General features: G+C 40.9%; 1 protein-coding gene across 10 annotated transcripts in view; it reads left to right on the plus strand.

Moving 5' to 3' along the window:
- Nucleotides 1-22279, plus strand: part of PRMT7 (protein arginine methyltransferase 7) — a 530266-nt gene that overhangs the window by 422129 nt on the left and 85858 nt on the right. For 7 of the 10 annotated variants that reach the window (XM_072117757.1, XM_072117754.1, XM_072117758.1 and 4 more), the window contains one exon: nucleotides 11016-11177. The exons of the other annotated variants lie outside the window; for them this stretch is intronic. In XM_072117757.1, the coding sequence (XP_071973858.1) occupies nucleotides 11016-11177 (162 nt within the window). The remainder of the gene's footprint in view (nucleotides 1-11015; nucleotides 11178-22279) is intronic. 10 annotated transcript variants of the gene reach the window in all.

Consider the following 22279-nt stretch of genomic DNA (forward strand, 5'->3'; position numbering starts at 1 on the left):
GAAGCTGCGGGTGTCGGCTATATATTATAGCTGACACCCGCCTCTAACACCCGCGATCGGAGATTTCTCCGATCGCGGGTGTTAACCCCTAACACGCCGCGGTCGCGCTGACCGCGGCGTGTTAGAGGCATTTAAAGTTAATTAAAGTTGAATCGGACCCCCCCCGCGGCGCTTACCGGGGGGGGTCCGCTGCTCCGATCGCAGCCCCGGGACTGCCGGTGCCCGGGGCTGCGAATTCTTCCTCCGGAAGCCGGGTCCCTGCCTTCTGGCAGGACCCGGCTGTAAGACACTGGGCATGCGCAGCATGCTCAGTGTCTTACATTACACAGTGCAATACATCTGTATTGCACTGTGTAACCTGTAAAAAAGCTTGAACAAGTGATCAGAAGATCACTTGTTCAAGCTTTGATGTCAGTAACAGTAAAAAAAGTAAAAATAAATAAAGGTTTTTTACAATAAAAGTAAATAATAAAAGAAAGTGAAAGTCCCCCCAAACACCACATTTCCCTTTACACAAGTAATAAAGTATAAAAAACACTAAATCACGAAAAAAAAACACTTATTTGGTATCGCTGCGTCCGTAACAATCTGTACAATAAATCCTAATCATAATTGGACCCGCTTGGTGAACGTGGTAAAAAAAAAAACCCAAAAACTTGCCAAAAATTACAACTTTTTATCAAATTGCTTTACAAAAAATTTTCTAAAAAGTTACAAGCACCAAAATGATACCAATAAAAAGAGCAACTTGTCACGCAAAAAATAAGCTTACAACCAGCTCCGTAAACCAAAAAATACAATAATTATGCCGCTATAAAAATGGCAATACTAAAAAAAATGCAATTTTTTCTATTCTAGTTTTCCTTCAATAAAATTGGACAAATAAAAATAAAACTATATAAATGAGGTATCACCGTAATCGTAGTGATCCGTAGAATAAAGATAATATATTATTGTTATGCTACAGTGAACACCCCCCCCCAAAAAATGCTAAAAATCCAAAACAAGAATTGATGATTTTATTTTCCTCCACACGTAAAAAGTTAATAAAATTGCTTCAATAAGCTAAAAACCCACTAAAATTAAGTTTTTTTTACAGTGCATCTCGTCTCGCAAAAAATAAGCCCTTATTTCTCTAAATTGCTTAAAAAATAAATAAAGATTGTATAGCCTATTCCCAACGAGCGTTGTTATAGAACGGTGCGGCGGGTAGTGACTTGCCAACACCGGTCAGGGTAAGACGGCGGCTGTTCACTGATCGGGGTAAGACGGCGGCTGTTCCTGACAGCCATCCATCCTGCCCCATGGACCAGAAGGGTTACGTCCCCCCCACACACCCCCAGTTTATTATCGGTGCTATTGGCTCATCAATTCAGACGAGCCAATAGCAGCGAATTTACTTATGACGTCAGTAATACCGATCACCATGTCTGTAGACACGGTGATCGGGGCAGGGTGGCGGCTGTTCCTGAAAGCCACCAATTTTGCCTTGCGGTCCAGAGGGGTTTTGTTGCCCCCCTCTGTCCATGTTTGCCGCTATTGGCTGGTCGATTTGGTCCAGCCAAAAGCAGCAATATTCGTCACAATGGGCATCGCTAGGGTGAATAAGAGCAACACTTGGCGATAATTTCCCTACGAAAAACGAAGATATGGTACAAAAGCGCTGGCCGTGCACATTGTACAGATGATGCTGTACAACTCTTACGGGCTGTTCCAATGTGCATGTCCTGCCGTATCATTTCTCCGTTTTCAAGAGGAAGATATTAGGAAACTAACATTGGGACAAGAAGGACGGGGCCCCAGTACCTCTGGTTTAGATGTTCCTGTGTTTTGCCAGGAAAGCATTTTCCCGGTGAATTCTGCTGCTTCTAATGGTAGGACTCAATAAAGAGTCTGTTAGGAGAGGAGTTAGGATGGACACTACATACTACTAAGAGACCTGCGACACCTCCAGAGTGACAAAAGTTTAGTTGGTCCCTTGATATATACTACCTCCTTATACACTAGACATTCACAATTCACGCCCAACCTATTGTGAATTAATTTCGGTAAAATGAATAATAACAACTGTTATGTCCCGTTGCTCCCTATACCCCTCCATTATTTCATAAGGGGCGCCACATAACGGGCACTGAACTTTCCAGAAATAATTGAAATTTCCATCTTGGACTCCATTGCACATCATATTTGGAAACCACCTGTATGTTCAAAATGCTCATTTCACCACGTGTATTACACTACGCCACATATTACACCTTGCTATATTCCCCAAGGGGTGTACATTCAACAATTAGGGTCACTTTTCGGGTTTTCCTCTGTTTTGTTACCACTACGGCTCTCCAAATGTATCCTGACACATGTGAAGGGTTTCTTGCAAATTTGGCCTCTAAAAGACAAACATCCCTCTTTTCCTCTACTGTGCGCCCATAAAGCATTTTATATGCACATGTGGGGTACTTCTACACTCGGGAGAAATAGTTTTACACCTTTTTTGGGGTTATTTAACATATTATCCCTTGTGGCTTACATAAATTAGGGGTAAAGTGACATTTATAGGAAAATTTTCACCTTTTTAATGATTAGGGCCTAATTGGATCATTCACCTGTAGGGGCAAATACATATATTACACATTGCAAAATTCTCTAAGGGGTGTACATTCAAAAATTAGGGTCACTTTTCTGATTCTTCTCTGTTTCATACCACTAGGGTTATCCAAATGCATATCAAACATTTCCGTCAAATTTGGCTTCTAACAGGCAAACATTCCCCTTTCCTTTTACTGTGCGCCCATACAACATTTTATATACACATGTGGGGTACTTCTACACTTGAGAGAAATAGGTTTACACATTTTGGGGGTTATTACATTTTTTTATCCCTTGTGGCTATATAAAATTAGGAGTAAAATGACCTTTATAAGAAAATGTTCACCTTTTATCTATTTAAGTCCTAATTAAATCAAACACCTTTACGGACAAATACACATATTACACCTTGCTAAATTCTCTAAGGGGTGTACTTTCCAAAATGGTGATACTTGTTGGGGTTCCCCTCTGTTTTGGTACCACTACGGCTCTCTAAATGCATCCTGACACATGTAAAGGATGTCTGTCAAATTTGGCTTCTAAAAGGCCAACGCCCCTCTTTCCCTTCTGAGCTTCACTGCGTACTCATACAACATTTTATTTGCATGTGTGGGGCAATTTTATACTCGGGAGAAATGCTAGTACACATTTTTTGGGGCTGTTTCATCTTTAATGCCTTATGGGATAAAAAAAATTAGCCGTAAAAGTGACTTTTTTGGGAAAATGTTCACCTTTTTCCTTTTTTGGTACCTAATTGAAGCAAACACCTGTAGGGGAAAATACACATATTACACTTTGCTGAATTCTCCAAAGGGTGCACTTTCCAAAATGGTGACACTTGTTGGGGTTCCCCTCTGTTTTGGTACCACTAGGGCTCTCTAAATGCATCCTGACACATTTAAAGGATGATTGTCAAATCTGGCTTCTAAAAGGCCAAAGCCCCTCTTTCCCTTCTGAGCCCTTCTGTGTACCCATACAACACTTTATATGCAAAAGTGGTGCAGTTCTGTGCTTAGGAGAAATAGTTTTACACATTTATGGGGTTGTTTCATCTTTTATCCCTTGTGGCTTACAAAAATTTGGGGTGCCTTTTTTAGAAAATTTTCACCTTTTTTCCGTTTTGGGGCCTAATTGAATCAAACACCTGTTGGGGAAAATACACAAATTACACGTTGCTAAACTCTCCAGGGGGTGTACTTTCCAAAATGGTGTCTCATGTTGGGGCTTTCCTCTGTTTTGGTACCATTATGGCTCTCCAAATGCATCCTGACACATGAAAACTTTTTCAGCCATATTTGCCCTGCAAAAACAAAACAACGCTCTTTCCATTCCAAGTGCCCCCCTGTGTCCGTACAGCAGGGTACAGTGACAAAATGGGTATTGGCATGCTCAGGAGGAATTGCCCTAAACATGGTAAAATGCATTTTCCTTTTTAACCCATTGTGAAGGTGCAAATTTTAGTGTTCAATGAATCTATAGTAAGATAAAATTACATTTCTCTAATTTCACTTTCATTTATCTTTCACCCTCATGAAACGCTCATAGGGTTAACAAAATTCCCAAAGGTTGTTTTGAATATTTTGAGGGGTGTAGTTTCTAAAATGGTGTCATTTGTGGGGGGTTTCTGTCATGTGGGCCTTATAAAGTCACTTCTAACTAAATTGACCCTCCAAAAGTAGGTTTTGATGATTTTCGTGAAAATCTGAAAAATTGCACCTAAAGTTATAAGCCTCCTAACATCCTAAATAAAGGAAAAGATGTTTGAAAAATGATGGCAAGTTAAAGCAGACATATGGAAAATGTTAGTTATCAAGTTATTTTAGTGATATGACCAACTTTCCAAAAAGTAGAAAATTTTGAATTTGGAAAACATTGTTTTTTTCAAAATTTTTGCCAAATTTCCATTTATTTCATAAATAAATACTAAATATATTAATTAAATTTCTCAACCAGCATGAAGTACAATATGTCACGAAAAAACAATCTCAAAATCAACTGGATATGTTAAAGCGTTCCAAAGTTATATAGACACTTAAATAGACACATGTCAGATTTTAAAAAATGGTCCGTGTCAGGAAGGTGAAAAGTGGCTTCAGCGTTAAGGGGTTAAGAATGTCTCCAACTGGACCCTCGTGTATTCTGCTCTAGAAGCATACAACTGTGTATAGAAATTCTCAAATACTCTTAGCACCCCTCTTGTATCCGAAACAACCCTTCTTCCTTCCTCGTTACAAAAAGGAGTTTTCCTTCCTAGCCTGTGCCATCCTGGCCACTAATATCCAAGTCTGCTTTCCCTTCACATAATACTGCTCTTTCTTTTGTTATCTACCTGTTTCATCATGTGTGCATTAAGTTGTTTTTGGGCATCCACCCATACTTTTTCCGTCTCAGGTGTACCATTTCTAATATGACATTCTTCTGCCGCAACCACACTCGCTACCCTACCCACTTGCCTCGATCTGTTTTGAATTTCTCTCGCCAAAGCCCATTGTAAAAACATTTTCATTGCATCCCATAACACCACTCTAGGCACTGAACCTTCATTGAATTCCAAATATTCTCTCAGTCTATCTTTCACTGTCATCTTGTCCATCACTTTTAACCAGAAAGCATTCATTCTCCATCCACCCTTACATCGGACAGGCATACCGCCACATTGCAATGTTAACAATAACGGAGAATGGTCCGACATCACCCTTGGGAAATGGGCAACATCAAATACTGCCGGGATCAAGCTCTCCGACCCTAGCATCTTATCAATTCGTGATAAGGACCCGTATGTAGAAGAAATGCATGTGTACTGACGCACTCCCTCATTACATTCCCGCCACAGATCGCGCAGCCCTACCTCTCTACATAATCTCCCTAAGGAGGTTAAATTATTGTCAGCCCTATTTCCCCTATATCCAAACCTATCCAATCCCTCATTAAACACCATATTAAAATCTCCCATAATGAGCAAGGGAACATCAGGCCATTCTGCCAACTTTTCCAGGAGTCTTTTCAGGGGAATACTAGAATAGGGAGGCGGGATATACACCACTACTATTATACACTCCCACCAATAGATTTGACAGTGTATACCCACATACTGACCCTCTGGATCAGACACAGAAGAGTAACAAGTAAAAGGCAGTGATCTATGAATCAACAAACTTACTCCCCTAGAATAAGTGGCATGGAAAGCATGATAACCAATATCAAACCCACCCCTATTAAGCGTTTGTACCGTGTCCCGTGTAAGGTGTGTTTCCTGTAGACCAAGTAGTTTGGCCTAGCAATTTTTCAAAATATTCATCAGGATTCGCACCTTCCACTTTCTCTGGCATCCCGACTATCCGGACATTATTTCGGCGCAGCCGGTTCTCTAAGTCGTCAGCTTTTGCCTGCAATGCCATCACTGCCTGTGATTGCTCCCGCATCTCCTGTCTTATGGGGGGCAATACTCCTTCCACCTCCTGTACTCTGTTTTCTACTGCTTTAGCCCTCTCAGCTACTCTGTGAAGGTCGTGGTGCATTGATAAAATGTCTCCCTTCAGACTGTCTACACGACCTGTAATCTTCAGCAGAGTTGATGTGTTATGTTTTACAGCTCTCAGTACATCTGCCAGTGTAGGTTCTGCGGCCTCCTCTTCACCGGGCTCCAGATTTGCTGTGCTGGAGGAAGCCCTGTCAGGAGAGGACGATATGGTTGATGAGGAGGGAGACAAAGATGAAGATCAGGTGGGAAGCAATGGCTTCCCAGCAATGGCATTTGCACAGCAAATCTGGAGCCCGGTGACTGACTTGGCAGTGTTTTTATGTGCTGCATAGGCTTCCACGTCTTGTCTCTCAGCTATGGCCGACAATCTCGCAAAGCCTCTGAGCCGTGCTGTAGTCTCTGCACTCAGCCTTTTAGGCGTGCGTCCTCCTGTCGACTGCCGGGCGCCATTTTTTGCCGCCTGTTCCCAGTCATCTTGTCATGGAAACAGGTTGGTTACCTTCCAGGAGTATTTCCCCGCAAATTGTGCCCCTTCACCTCCACTCAGCACAGGTATGGCAGGAGTTATCAGGATTATGCTCACGGAGCTCTGGCACTTCACTTCCTACTCCATCGGCTGCTAGGCCACGCCCCCGTGCACCATCATTTTACTCTATGTCCCTGCCTGACCATTGACATTCTTAAAACAACAAGACCAAGGATATTTTTAGATGTGAACTGTGACCATTATTTAACACTTATTGCTACATCCTTCAATGATACCCAACTGTTCTCATATTAATCCCTTCTCCTCTTACTCTATAACCCATCAATCACCCAAGAACCAAACTTTAATCCTCCCCCCTTCCACCAAATTCATCACCTCAAGCCCAGGTAAAAGTACAAGTCCCCCCTATAAATTATAAACATAATGATATAGGCTTTTAAGCTTCCCGTGGGAATGTCACTGAAAGATCAGGGAAGTCTTCTGGTCCAAACGGCACTCCAACATGTTCCAAAGCTGGTTGGGTTTGCTCTATTTCATCCCTCCTACCCCTTTCTCTATTTTCTGCTGGGTTCAGCCTCTGCTTTCTTTGACCACGGTCCAACCCGTATTCCAGAGGTTAAGGCCAATTCGCTACCTGGACCGGGGGTACATCAAGGAGGGAAAGGAGTCCCGACAAGTCTCTTGGATGTTTCACCACATAAGTTTCATTTGTCAATTTGACTATGAAATGAAAGTGATGCCCCCATTTGTATGTTCCCCCAGCTTCTTTAATTTTTACAAGCACTGGTTGTAATGGCCGTCGCATATACAATGTCCTTGCTGATACATCAGGGAGAATTTTTATCTGGCTGCCCTCAAATGTAAAAGTCCCTTGCAGCCAGGTGGCCTGCACTATTCTTTCTCTGTCTTTAAAATAGTGCAACCTGCACAACACATCTCTTGGATCTCCTGGACTTCATAGGTAGCCTCCATCGGGTTACCAGTGACCATGTGAAAAATAGTCTTAACTTGTAAGATCTTCCCGGGGTCCATCCTCTAAGGTCCCTTTGATCCGCACATTGTTCCTATGACCTCTATTCCATGGTCTGTTCTATGGTCGTCAGAGGGTCAGTATTTGCTGCTGCGACTGTAAAATACTTCTTTCCAGGCCCTCAACCCTACTAGCTATGGAGTTAACCACAGCTTTTAAAATTCCTTTTAAAAGTCCCTATTATACATTACAGGCTTAGCAATTTGTTAGGAAATGTATCAGTAAGCATCAATGCATCAGCTTGGGGTTGGTAGCGAGTAAATAGGGGGTCGAGGGATTCCGTCTCCTACTAGAGACATCCTCAGGGGTAGACATACAACTGAGGTAATCTTTGGGTGGGCACAGCGTGTTGTTGGCACAATGAAAAACTTATGGATGGCTTTAAAGTGCATCCTACTCATGTCCATGCAAAACATCGGGGTGTGGTACAGAATGTCCTTGCTGACCACGTGTATGGCATAATTATCTGGGGCTACCCATGTGCCTCTCCCGTCGGAGTCCCCTGGCGCCTCGAATACCGCTATCATAACGCACTGAAAAGTGTGTTTTGAGTTCAGAATGGACAGACAGGAGATGGAAATAAAAGGATGACAAGTGTGATCACACAAGGAATTCTCAAAAAACAGGAAGAGATCATGAAGGAAGATATGAGTAGTAGTAGTAGTTTTGTCACACAGTAATACTCAGACCCTCTCTCCAGTAATACCAAAATAGGATAGCCTTTTTTACAGTAAAAACGTTGCAGTTGAATAAGCCATGAAATCATACTTATTAAACCTGACAGGGCACACCTGTGATGTGAAAACCTTTTCTGGTAACAACCTCTTGAAGCTCATCAACAGAATGCCTAGTGTGTGCAAAGCAGTAATCAAAGCAAAAGGTGGCTACTTTGAAGAACCTAGAATATAAGACATATTTTCAGTTGCTTCACATTTTTTAGTAGATAATTCCACATGTGTTATTTCATAGTTTTTATGCCTTTGTTGTGAATCTACAATTTTTATAGTCTGGAAAATACATAAAATTCTTTGAATGAAAAGGTGTTCAAAACTTTGGTCTGTACTGTATATGTACACATACTGTGAATCTACCATGTGTTCATCTTTTTATTCATATACATATGTTTTATAGTATAGGTGGACGTAGTTTAGGGTGCGCTCACACGTGGCAGTAACGCATGAGTTTTCAGCAGAACAGCTCAGAAGAGGAGGTTTGCCTGATTAAATGGCTGTTCACACTTTGTTAACCCTATTTTAACATATGTTAACACTATGCTAACACTTGTGTTAACATTTTGTTAATAGTTTTGTATATTCAAATGCTAACAGCTATGTAATCAGACAAATCTCCTCTTCTTAGTTGTCCTTATGCTTATGATTCAGAGGTCCATTGCTCTGTGTCTTCCTTACCTTGCCCTGCACTAGATGTCTGTATAAGCAGTAACACTGATTCTGTACCCTGATGGGCTGAGTTCCATTGGCATCATTGCCCATAGCTGATGCCTCAACCAGGTAGTCCCGCCTACTTCCAGAAAAGCTGAGGGGGTTTAACATATGGCCTCATATATCTATTAGCCCTATATCTCAGGATAGGAAGAGGCCAGCAGCATGATACAGGTATCATTGGAATTGTTGTTTAAAGCTCTTCTTAGCTGTGCTAAAACTATTTTTTCAATAACTTTACAGTTATGTTATAAATAATGCAAAACATTGTGTTGCATTTGTAAACGCAATTCAAATGTCACATTTCACCCTGAAAGTGTTCTCTAATTGTGATCAGTGTTCTTTTTCAGTTATCTCATTTACATTTTATTTTGTGATTTAGAATATGCAATGAGTTCAAATTACTGCTATTCTACTCATGTTAGAATATATTCACATAGAACTACACAATGAGCTTGACATTTATGAAACTATTGTTCTCTAACTTTGATCTTCAGTGTATATTTTTTGATCTGAAAGGTTTCTAAGCAGCACAGTTTTTCAGTGGTATATTTTTATTTTCGCAAATACAATAAACCATCTTTGTTTTCTATTATAGTCAACCTAGTAAAAGTACAGTATTTTGTTTACATTATGCTCTTCTGTTCTTGAAACCAAGAATGCTGATATGAACTACCCCTTTAATGTAGCAAAGTGTTATAATAGTCTATAGTACAGCCCAAAGATACCATATCCAAGCATAAAAACTTACCTTTTATTATCAATATATTTATAAAACAGCTAAGCCCGTTACCCCTGATGAAGCCGAAATCTTGTGTTGAACTTTAGCATTTAGCAACTCTGGGGAGTCCCAGTCGGTATTACGGTAGTTGTGTATGGAGTGTGTGTGTGATTTAATGAATAAAAGTCTGACAACTTGACTCTCCGTGCGGTGACATCTACCGCCTCATTCTTGCTGGCAGTGTAGGTCAGCAAGACCACCAGTGTATGAGACACCTAACCACTTATGACCAGCTGACAGTGCAGGTCATTATACTGATTCAGTGCATGAGAATTTGGCTACCCTGTTACAAACATTATAGGGTTAGCCCATGACACACCTTTTCTGGAGTAAATAACTCCTTAGTAGCCTCTCTGAGTATTAAATAAAGTAAAATAAATAAAGTAAAAAGCGGGCAGCACTCCATGGTTCAAATTTCAAAATAAAAGGTGAACTTTATTGAACAAGTGGCTTTAAAAAAAAAAAACGTTTCGGTGTGTGACACCTTCATCAAGCAACAAACAAGTGACCCACATTGGATATATATAGCAAAACATGGTAAGTGATTAGCATAAAGAGGCATGTCTTAAAGTGCCTGTGCACTCTCTGAGTATTAGCTATAAACCCTGTTGATCTGGGAGGAGAGTGTAATAGCACATCCCTGTAGCCAACATTATAGTTTGGAGACTTATAGTCTCCTACTATATCTTCGGCAAAGAATTTCTCCCGTTGCTGCAGGATGAATGCATTTCTTATGCACCTTACTACAGTATATACATAAAGTGGCTCAGACACCATTGCTACTACGATTTGCCCCATAATAAAATTCATAGTGTTGTGTACACATATATACAACTCTGGGAAAGATGCTGGATTGGTTTCCTGGGAAAACCAATGATAGACGCATCAGTTACACACCATTAGTGGCTACCCTGTGTTTTAAGTCACAACATCTTCTCCTGTTCACTCTTTTATAAATATATTGATAATAAAAGCTAAGTTTTAATGCTTGAATACGGTATCTTTGGGCTGTACTGTAGCCCCTGTTTGGAAATTTTGTAATAAACCTGCCAAGTATAGATCCCTCCCCTTATTTTTTGGTACAAAATTGTTATAATAGAAAACAACTGTAACAGTATGTTAATGCTTTGTTGGAACTGGCTGAATGATTATAGTGTGAACAGAGCCTTGGTGATCTGTATATTACCAATATCAACCTTGATTTTTAGGTAACTACTCTTATTGGGGAGCCATTTTTCACTACCAGTCTTCTACCATGGCACAACTTATGCTTTTGGTATTCTCGTACTGCTCTCTCTGAAAATCTGACTAAGGACTGCACTGTACTCCCTATGTCTGCCTCTTTATTTGTGTTAGCTGTGGAATTTAAGGTGAGTGTGAACTTCCAAGTTAAATAAAATGCATGTAACAGATGAGGATACTAAACATAGACAACAGATTCAATAATTTGTGACATTTTCATGGATATTACTGCTTTCCAATAACAAGTTAGTCTGTTAAGCATTGTATTCAAGGGGCAGACTGGAAATTTAAAGAAGCCCTGGAAAAAAAACTTTAAAAGTGGCCCCATTATGTGGGTGAAGTCAAAACAAGTAGGCGTGGCCATATAATGTGGGTGGAGTTACTGAACTCCACACAATCTGTTGATAGATGGTCTTAATCAACATGTACAGCACAGAGAAAGAGACTCATATATATGCCTCTATTACACAGGAATAAAACTTCTTTTTTTTAAAAGAACACAACTTAATACTGACATATGCACTGCCTCTATGTACAAGAATATAACTACTATAATACTGCCCCCTATGTACAGGAATATAACTACTATAATACTACCCCCTAATGTACAGGATTATAACTACTATAAAACTGCCCCCTATGTACAAGAATATACCTACTATAATACTGCCCCCTATCTACAGGAATATGACTACTATAATACTGCTCCCCTGTACAAGAATATAACTACTATAATACTGCTCCCCATGTACAAGAATATACCTACTATAATACTCCCTATGTACTGACATATGCAGTGCCCCTATGTACAAGAATATAACTACTATAATACTGCCCCCTATGTACAGGAATATAACTACTATAATACTACCCCCTAATGTACAGGATTATAACTACTATAAAACTGCCCCCTATGTACAAGAATATACCTACTATAATACTGCCCCCTATCTACAGGAATATGACTACTATAATACTGCTCCCATGTACAAGAATATAACTACTATAATACTGCTCCCTATGTGCAAGAATATACCTACTATAATACTCCCTATGTACAGGCATATAACTACTATAATACTGTCCCCTATGTATAAGAATATAACTACTATAATACTACTCCCTATGTACAGACATATAACTACTATAATACTGTCCCCTATGTAGAATAATATAACTACTATAATACTGTCCCCTATGCAGAATAATATAACTACTATAATACTGTCCCCTGTGTATAAGAATATAACTACAATAACACTGCCCCTATGTACAAGAATATAACTACTAGAATACTACCCCCTATGTACAAGAATATAGCTACTATAACACTGCCCCCTATGTACAATACAAGAATAAAATTACTATTAATACTATGCCATTTAACAACGCCAGTTAGCCCCCTGTATATAGCCAGTCCCTTTAATATAGAGCCAGCCCCCCCAGTATACAACCAGCCAGCCCCCCTCAGTTTGCCCGTCTGCCTTCCCTCATCATTCAGACTTCCTGCCCCCTTAGTATACAGCCAGTCCCACCAGTATACAGTCAGCCAGCCCCCCTTAGTATACAGCCATCCCCTCTTAGTATACAGTAAGCCTGCCCCCTCAGTATACAGCACGTCTGCCCCCTCAGTATACAGCACGTCTGCCCCCTCAGTATACAGCACGCCTGCCCCCTCAGTATACAGCACGCCTGCCCCCTCAGTATACAGCACGCCTGCCCCCTCAGTATACAGCCAGGCTTCCCCCCTCAGTATACAGCCAGGCTTCCCCCCTCAGTATACAGCCAGCCTCCCACCCCCTCGGTATACAGCAACCCCCTCTCAGTATACAGCCAGCCCCCTGCTTGACACATAAAAATAATAAACGCTGTACTCACCTTTTCGGCGCTCCCCCGAAGCTCCGCTACTATCCAGTCAAGCCGGCTTCGTGTTCTCTGGTGGGCGAACAGACTGTAACATCAGCCGCTTGCCAATGTCATATGCACTGATGGCCGGACTGGAAAAAGTAGCGGAGCTGCGGGGGAGCGTCGGAAATGTGAGTCCAGCTTTTGTTAATTTCAGAAAGTCCCTGCAGCAGCCCCAAAGCAGTTGGCCCATCGGAATTTCCCCCAGTGGGCTTAATGGACAATCCGCCCCTAACTGTATCTTAGGAGTGTTCTATCTGTATTGTATTTATTTTTTTTTTTGTTCTTTCTGAGCTAGGGAGTAGAGATCTAGCAGCTGCTACTGAGCTCCTGTTCAGTTAGCCCTCCTCCACTTTCATAAAACCTCTGTATAATCTGATTTTATATACGCTAATATGAGCTATATATCACTGCTAGGCTCTAAACCCTTTCCCCCTAACTTTGTGACATTACAGCAAGCAAAGAGAGGGGGAAGTGCTGAGGGGGAGACGTGGTTTTGCACAGTCTCTTAAGACAGAACATGGGGGTGCTCAGGTAACTTGATTTTGAGGGTAGATATCCTCTGACTACTTTAGAATTCAGAAAGAGTATTTTCATCCTAATTAGTGAGCATATTCATCCTGCAATGATAGACTGTATCTAATATGCAACCTGTCAGTTTAAAACTAGCAGTTACAATACATTGCAGTACAGTGATACAAGTATTGGGGATCGTGTCACCCCAAGTTTCCTAGTGGGATAAAAATAATTTTAAAAAAAATTGCAAATCTCCTTTATATATAATAATATTATTATATGGCTCTCGGAATATAGTGAGACACAGGGAAATGAATATTATCCACAAGTAACAGATACACCGATACTGCTAATCACACTAGACCTGCCACAGTAATAATCCTGGGACAGAAAGCATGCGCTCTAGTCGTGGGTAAACTGCTGCAAAGTGTCAGCACCGCCGCTACTGTATGTGCGCTACCATGTATTAATGCAGGGGTCCCCAAACTTTTTACACAGTGGGCTAGTTCACTGTGCCTCAGACCATTGGAGCCCCCCTCAGTATTCCGTTAAATGCCCCCCTCTTTAAGATAAGGCCCTGTAAACCGTTAGAAGGGGCCTCTTCCCCACCCCCACACCTCAGTAAGCAATGACTGCACCTTCCCCCCAGTAAACCATTAGAAAGGACCTACTCCTCACCCCCCCCCCCTTTCCCACCAGTACTTGCCCGCAGTCTCCAATGAAGGTGTCCTCCTGTGTAGCTGCCCGAAGACTTGCAGGACCACGTTCACATCACCATGCTGCTGCGTGTTAAAGATGCCGCACGGCATAGGTTTGTATTATACCTCAGTGCCAGGGCCGGCCTTAGAATCACTTGCATGCGTGTCTGAGCAAATTCTAGTTTCTCCAATTTATTATTTATTCTAATAAATTGGATAAAATAAAAAATATGTAAATAAGTTATTCCCATCAGAGCGACCCGTAGAATCAATATTATTTTTATGGTACTGTGAACAGCGGGGAAAAAAGTAAGCCGAAAATTCTAAACAAGTATAAGATCATGAATATTGTCCTCCACCCAGCAATAGTTTAAAAAGAAAATCTCACCAATAAGCTGTAAACACCTCAAAATAAACTGAAACTCAAAATCTGAATAGGACATCTGATCCTTCAAAAAATAAACCCTCAAATGTGTACATTTTAAAAAATTATATAATCTATACGTTGTGACAATGTAGATCTGCTCTAAATGGCGCTCCTTCCGTTTTATGCACTGATTTATTCCCATACATTTACCATCACATATGGGGTATTGCAACACTCTACAAAATTGCTTAGCAAACTTTCTAGAGCTTTTCATTTTTTGTCAATGTATAATTTTTGGGCCAAAATGAATGTAATTTCTAAAAACAATTACAAATTCTACATTGCAACTCTATTCTGTTTAAACCCTGTGAAACACCTGAAAGTTAACAAACTTCTTAAAAGCTCTTGTACATACGTAAAGGAGTATAGTTTCTGGGGGCGTGGCCGGGCTGCTGAGCTGTATGGACATGTAAGGACAGAGCTCCTGTGCTAAACCTTGTAGTCGGCGACTAAGAACAGCTATCTCTGCCAGGAAAGCTCTCTGCGTCGACTAATACCGGGTCCTCACATCTAGAAGATTACTAAGAAGCGAAAAATGGCGTCCGACCACACAAACTTATGAATTTCTATTACAGCCCAACTTTCTGAGCGCAGCCAAGATGGCGATGACCTTACCGAGGAGAAGATCCCTTCCTCCCAGCGTGCCACACTTACGGCACATAGAGCCAGAGAAGCGGCATCTCACCTGAGAAGATGCTCCTCTGCACCAGCGTTGCCGCTCCGCAGTGATGCCAGCCCACGCAAGTCCAAAGGGTCCCCAACTCTACTGCCCGAGCGGCACAGCTCGCAGCACCATGCTGGATCGCAACATGGGGAGGGAATGGATGACTATTCCCCCTCACAAAGTCCTACCAAACAGCGTCCGTGACTTAATACATACCCCTTATGGGGGCACAGGGTTCAGGGCACACTGACAGTAGTGAGGGGAAGAAGGAACCGGATGCCTTTGCCCATATTCCTGCCTCAGATAGCAAAATGAACGAGGCTGCAATGAAATGCATGCTGGGGCCACTACGGTGGACATTTTAAAAGGACATGACTTCTTTATTGAACCCACTCTCTCAAGTGGAAAATAAAATGGGCGAAATTTCCATCTTCACATAGTGCCCTAATAGATGTCCACTATGAGCTAGAAGAAGATACATACATCGTATGCAAGCTAAAATGGTGGACTTAGAGGACAAGTCACGCCAAAACAATATAAAATTCAAAGGCATCCCAGAGTTGATCTCTCCAAATGACCTGCCGGATTATCTACAAGGCTTAATGCATGCCTTGGTCACTAGCTGTACTGCTCAATAGCTGAAAATTGACCCACAGACTGCCTACACCCAAACACCTTGACGAAACGTTCTCACCAGGATCCACTTTTTCAAGACAAAAGAAAAGGTGATGGTATTGGCTTGTAAAAATAACCTGCTACCACCTCCATTCTAAGAAATATCTCCATACATTGATTTGTCTGCTCCTGCCCTGTGGGCTCGCAGGCAGTTGTCACTACTATGCTGAGAGAGAATCAAATACCCATACAAATTGGGCTTCCTTACTCGGCTTTTGTTCATCCGGAATGGAAGAACCCGCGTCATCAATTCCATAGAAGAAGGTTGCAAACTCTGCAGGGCCTTGGGGAATATTCATTCCGGAAATTTCTGCACCATCTCAAGAACGACACTGAGTGGAAGATGAATGGCACACAGTTCGGTAAAGAAGGAGCAGAGACACTTGACTTTCCTACCAACAGGGTCCCATGCACGAGCTCGCTCACCGTGGTTCCCTCTCCATAACAGGTACCTGCTAATCTTGGATCCGCTATACCGACAAACAGGACGTTTTCTATCCCCCTGCACTTAGAGTAGAACGAACTTACACTGCTCTCATAGTTGATGCATACTAGAAGGTTCTGTTATTATCGATTCTCACATGTTTCATAATTCCTAGCTTTTATCCAATTCAAGTAGTTTCTATGGGGTTCCAGATAGCTACAACAAAGCTGGAAGCAGATACATAGATTCTCCCCTTATAGCAGCTGATGACAGCATCCCCTATTCCCCGTGGTTATGGTGTTAACATTTATGTCTATGAACGTGAAAGGCCTAAATATCCCATATAAAAGATCTGGGTTGTGGGCAGAGGCATGCGACATTGTTTTTATCCAGGAAACGCACATGGTGGCGCGTGATGCATTTAGGGTCAGACACGCTTCTATTCCTCATATATATTGGTCGCACTACTTTAAAAAGAGTAGGGGGGTAATGCTACCAATCAGAAACTCTTTTGCCTTCCAGGAGATCAAATCTGTCATTAACCCTATGATTAGATATATTGTTGTGTTATGCCTAATTAACAACGCACCTTACACTTTAGTTTATGCTTACTCACCCAATTGCAAACAAGCTAGCTTTGCCAGTAAAATTGTACGCATAGCAGACAAGCATAGGCAAGGAATACTAATAATAGATGACAGTTTTAAAGCAACTTCTGATCCTCAATTCGATTGCTCCTCTGCATCTAGGCACCACACTAGAGGGCTAGGAGATATATGGTGGAAAAATTACCTTTATGATGTCTGGAGGGCACAGCACATTCATTTTCACGTTCATAATTCCTCTACAAGGATAGATATGTTCAAAGTTGACTCCCCTGCCCCTCTTCAGGCAACCAATAGTACAATTGAACTCATTATGTGGTCTGACCATTATGCGCCAGACTACTCACAATCCCCCACATACCTATGGAGATGCAGCCCCTACTTATTATCAAACCCCACCCACAAGCAAACATTAGAGTCTGAACTATTAGAATTTTTTCAGAACAACAACCTCTTTCCCCTCCGTCCAAGCACTCTCTGGAATGCGCATAAAATTGAGACAGGAATAAAATTGAGACATATAATTAAAAAAGATTGATTAGCCCAAACCATGGAGACGATCAATGAGATTCGTAGAGTGGATTCGCAAAATAAGTCTACCCCATCACAAGCCCTTGCAGAAACTCTCACTAAGTTAAGAGACAAACTCCAGTGAATGCTTTTATATTCATACGAGAGACGTCTGCAAAAAAGCAAAGCCCTCTACTACGCACAAGGGAATAAAGCTAGGAAGCTTTTGGCTTCCCAATTGAAAGCACAACATCTCAAGTCCAAATTTCCCTAGCAAACACCCGCATACGGATGGGAAACTTGCACACCCTCTGGACATAGTCAACAGGTTTAAAGAGTTACTTCACTTCTCTTAATAATTTAAAAGACGATCTTTTCACTTTCCAACCTGAACCTCAGGAAATTGAAGATCTCCTAACGGCCCAGAGTCTCAAATGCTTGACTCCCACACCGGTAGGAGAACTTAATGCTCCCCTTTTAGAGGAAGATGTCATGCTAGCAATTGTTGTCACCCACTAACAAGTGGGTTACCCTGATGGGGTAACTGGGGAATATTATAAAACATTCTCCCATATTTTAACCCCACTCATGACTCAGGTGTTTGCCATGGCAATGTCCACAGATCTCCTATCAGCAGAAAATCAGCAAGCATTAATAATAACACTGCCCAAACCGTGAAAAATGCCAGACCAGCCCCAAAATTTTTGGCCAATTTCTCTACTCATTGTAGAAGTTAAAATCTATGCCAAGATCTTGGAGGACAGACTGATGAAATTTCTCCCCTTCCTAATTACAGCGGACCAAACTGCTTTCATCATGGGCAGGCAGGGAGCAGATAACACAAGGAGAATCCTTAGCCTGACACAACTCATTGACTCCCAAAAGATGCCCTCCATTTTGTTGGCTTTGGATGCGAGAAGGTGTTAAACCACATATATTGGTCGTAAGTCTTCTCGGCACTACAGGCTTCCGGGGGAACATTTTGCATGCTATTAAACTCCTCTACTCCCAGCCATCCGCCAGAGTGTTTACTAATGGCACTTTATCGAAACCTTTACAAATCAAAAATGAAACCGGCCAAAGGTGTCCATTGTCTCTGCTAGTTTTTATTCTCTCCTCAGAGTCATTGGCAGTTATGTTAAGAAAGCACCTAGATATGCAAGGTATCAAGGTGGGTGGTAGCTCCCACCTCATATCTCTCTACGCAGACTATATCATACTCTCCATTACTAATCCAGAGACCTCATTGGGACAAGCAGTGGTAGCACTCTAAGTTCAGCAAATTATCCTATTATAAATTAAATATGCAACCCACAACCCTCTCTTGACACTCTAAAACATTGATATACATTTGACTGGAATATCCAATGCTTAGGATTTCAGGTTACTAGGTCTCATAACAAATTGTACAAAAACAATTACCTGACCCTAAAGCTGACCTGACTTGCTAAAGTTAAGCAGGGAGTGACACATATTCAAAAAACAGAGATTGCATGGATTGGGAGGATAACAGCTTTTAAAATGCTCTTACTACCTAGGCTACTATATACTATTTCATACATTATCAGTACCGGTACCCAACTCATTCAATGGCTTCTCAATTTTTTGGGGAGGTTGTAGACCTAGAATTGCCAAAGCTATTCTGACCGAGCACAAATACACCGGAGGCATGGGGATGCCCGATATTAAAGCATATTACCAAGCATCCATACCTGCTAGCACAGCATAGGGCAGTGGTGGCAAACCTATGGCACGGGTGCCAGAGGTGGCACTCAGAGCCCTTTCTGTGGGCACTCAGGCCATTAAACCCAAGACAGAGCTCACTAAACAGGACCAAATTCACCAAATCTTCCTGCAGACCCATGCAAGAGATGTTGCAATCAGCACTATTTTAAAACGGCACTTCATTGGCTGTTTGGAACTGCGGTAAAAGTGAGAAAGTGTTGATAGAACTGCATTATCTTTGTAGGTCATCCAACTGGACCCTACATTCTTACTGTAAAGAGAGACCCTGGGGAGAAGCTACAATGATAGGCTGAATATGCCATCCTTCTTTCAACTGTATTGGTGGCCTTAAGGGGCCGATACGATTGATAGATGTTGAAGAGTAGGTAGCAATAATTTACTACTTAAAATGCAATATTGGCACTTGCGGTAAATAAGTGGATTTTGGTTATAGTTTGGGCACTTGGTCTCTTAAAGGTTCGCCATCACTGGCATAGGGATTCCCCCTCTGAGGATTCCCACAGTTTACAGTTTACTCATTATGCATGTAAAATATGAATATTTTAGGGAAATAACTCTATTATGCAAACAGGAAGTGTATGTGGGAAGCCTTTACTAACCTACTAATGTGGTTATAAGTGTATTGCCTTATGCTAAGTTGCTGCATTTGTTGTGTTTGTAAGAAATGTTTTTGTAAAAACTTTAATAAAAACAAATGAAATTAAGGAGTATAGTTTCTATAATTAAGAAATTTGGGGGGATTTACTGTTATTTGGACCGTGCAAAGTCATTTAAAAGTTACGTTTTAGTGCTTTTCCTGAAAATGTGTAAAATTCCATGTAAAGTTTTAGGCCTCATAATATCTTAGAAAAATAAGAGGGCATATAAAGAATCGTACCAACATAAAGCAGACATTTGGTAAATGAATTCTATCATGTTATTTGGGCGGTATGACCATTTGAACATTTTGAACTTTGAAAATAGAGAATTTTTTAAAATGTTATTCATATTTCCATTTTTTTTAATAGCCAAATGCAAAACATTTCACCCAAATTTTTCAACTAACATAAAGTATAATGTATTATAACAAAACAATCTCAAAATCCCCTGTATATTTTAAAACATTCCAAAGTTATAACCACTTATGGCCCTAGGAACGTAGGTGAAAACTAGCTTCAGAGTCAATGGGTTAATCTGGTATGAGAGTTGTACTTTGCACCTCCTATGGCAGTGATGGCTAACCTATGGCACTGGTGCCAGAGGTGGCACTCAGAGCCCTTTCTGTGGGCACTCAGGCCATCACCAGAGATGACTCCAGGTAACTTCCTGCAGTCCCAGACGGCCCAGGACTTGCTGTGCACAGAGCTATTTTAAAGGGACAGCTGTACCTGGGACTATTTTCTGCTTTATTTGTGTCCTCAGAGTGCTGGTATCAATGAGAACTGTGACAGAGAAGGAAGTATAAATCATAAATTAAATTTCTGTGTTGACACTTTGCGGTAAATAAGCGGGTCTTTGTTGTAGTTTGGGCACTCGGTCTCTAAAAGGTTTGCCATCACTGTCCTATGGCTTTGTTCACATTGAAACGTAATGAAACCGCTGGGAATAGGATAATATGTGTGACTACATTGCATATATTTACAAAATGCAATGTTAACGCTATTCAGTTATTGTGCGCTAACAATACATTAACAAAACACACGCATTAACTCTGTTAACTTCTTAGTGCTCTGCGTCCGATATACCGGACACAGAATGCTGGGCTTTATTGCTCAGCGTCTGATACATCGGATTCTGAGCTGATGCCGGCTCAGCTGGAGATCTGAGCTGAGCCGACATCGGGGCACACGCCGGCTGTAACTAACAACCGACATCCCAGTGTAACGCCCACTATTGGAGTGGGCACCGATCGTGGGTGTTTAACCTGTTAAATGCCTTCTGGGAGTCCCTGCCCCCCCCCCCTATGCAGCCCTGAGCTTATAACCACATCATGACCCCAAGACTGTCTACAGGCAGTTCCTGTAAGATTGCGTCTGTAACATCATCTTAAAAGCACACGCATAGGCAGACACAGCTAATGCGCTGCAATACATCAGTATTGCATAGTATTAACATGAACAAGCAATCAGATGATTGCTTGTTCATGTCCCATGGTGGAAGTAATAAAAAAGTTAAAATAAATAATGTTATTCAATAGAAAACTAACTAATAAAAATGCCCATAAGACCCATAACATATAGTGCACAAAAAAGTCTAAATCTCAACACAAACCCCACATAAATAGTATCACCGCATCCATAACAACCCGTAAAATAAAAGTAAATTATTGAACCCGTACGATGAACGCCATAAAAAAGCGCCAAAAATTATGATTTTTACATATTTAATCACACAAAAATTGCAGTAAAAAGTGATTAAAAAAACTTATGTACTCAGAATGATACTGTTGCAAAGTGCAACATGCCCCGCAAAAAACAAGCTATGGATTAGCCCTGTAGACAAAAAAGTTAAAATGTTATGCCATTCGGAGCACGGCATAAGAAAAAATATTCAAAAAACAAAAGTAACGGCCACATGTGTCCCTGTACTCTAGCGAAATTGTATAACAAATTTTAAGATGCGTTTTATCTTTTGGAAATGTGTAAAATTTAGTGCTAAATGAACGTATAACCGACAAAATTTGACCGTTCTAAATTTCACCTCCATTTTGATTTAATTACTATGAAGATCCCAAGGAATTAATAATCTGACAATTTGAGGGGTACAGATGTGAAAATGGGTTGATTATGTAGGGAGTTTTTAATGTTAAATATTTAAAATTTCACTCAAAACCGTAATTATGCCCAAAATAGTCAATTCTGAAATTACAGAAACCAATATTAGATTTGTAAGCCGTGTGACATTAAAATAAATTATCCAGACATTTAAAAAATTATGAAAATGTAAAGTAGACATATGGGAAATGTTATTCAGCAACTTATTTAGGTGGTAAATCTATCTGCCTGAAAACGCAATGATTTCAAATTTCGAAATGGCACATTTTTTTATAAAATTCATAATTTTTTTCCTTTCTTTTTGTAT

The sequence above is a fragment of the Engystomops pustulosus genome, chromosome 7 (genome assembly GCF_040894005.1).
Source record: "Engystomops pustulosus chromosome 7, aEngPut4.maternal, whole genome shotgun sequence".
NCBI lineage: Eukaryota > Metazoa > Chordata > Amphibia > Anura > Leptodactylidae > Engystomops > Engystomops pustulosus.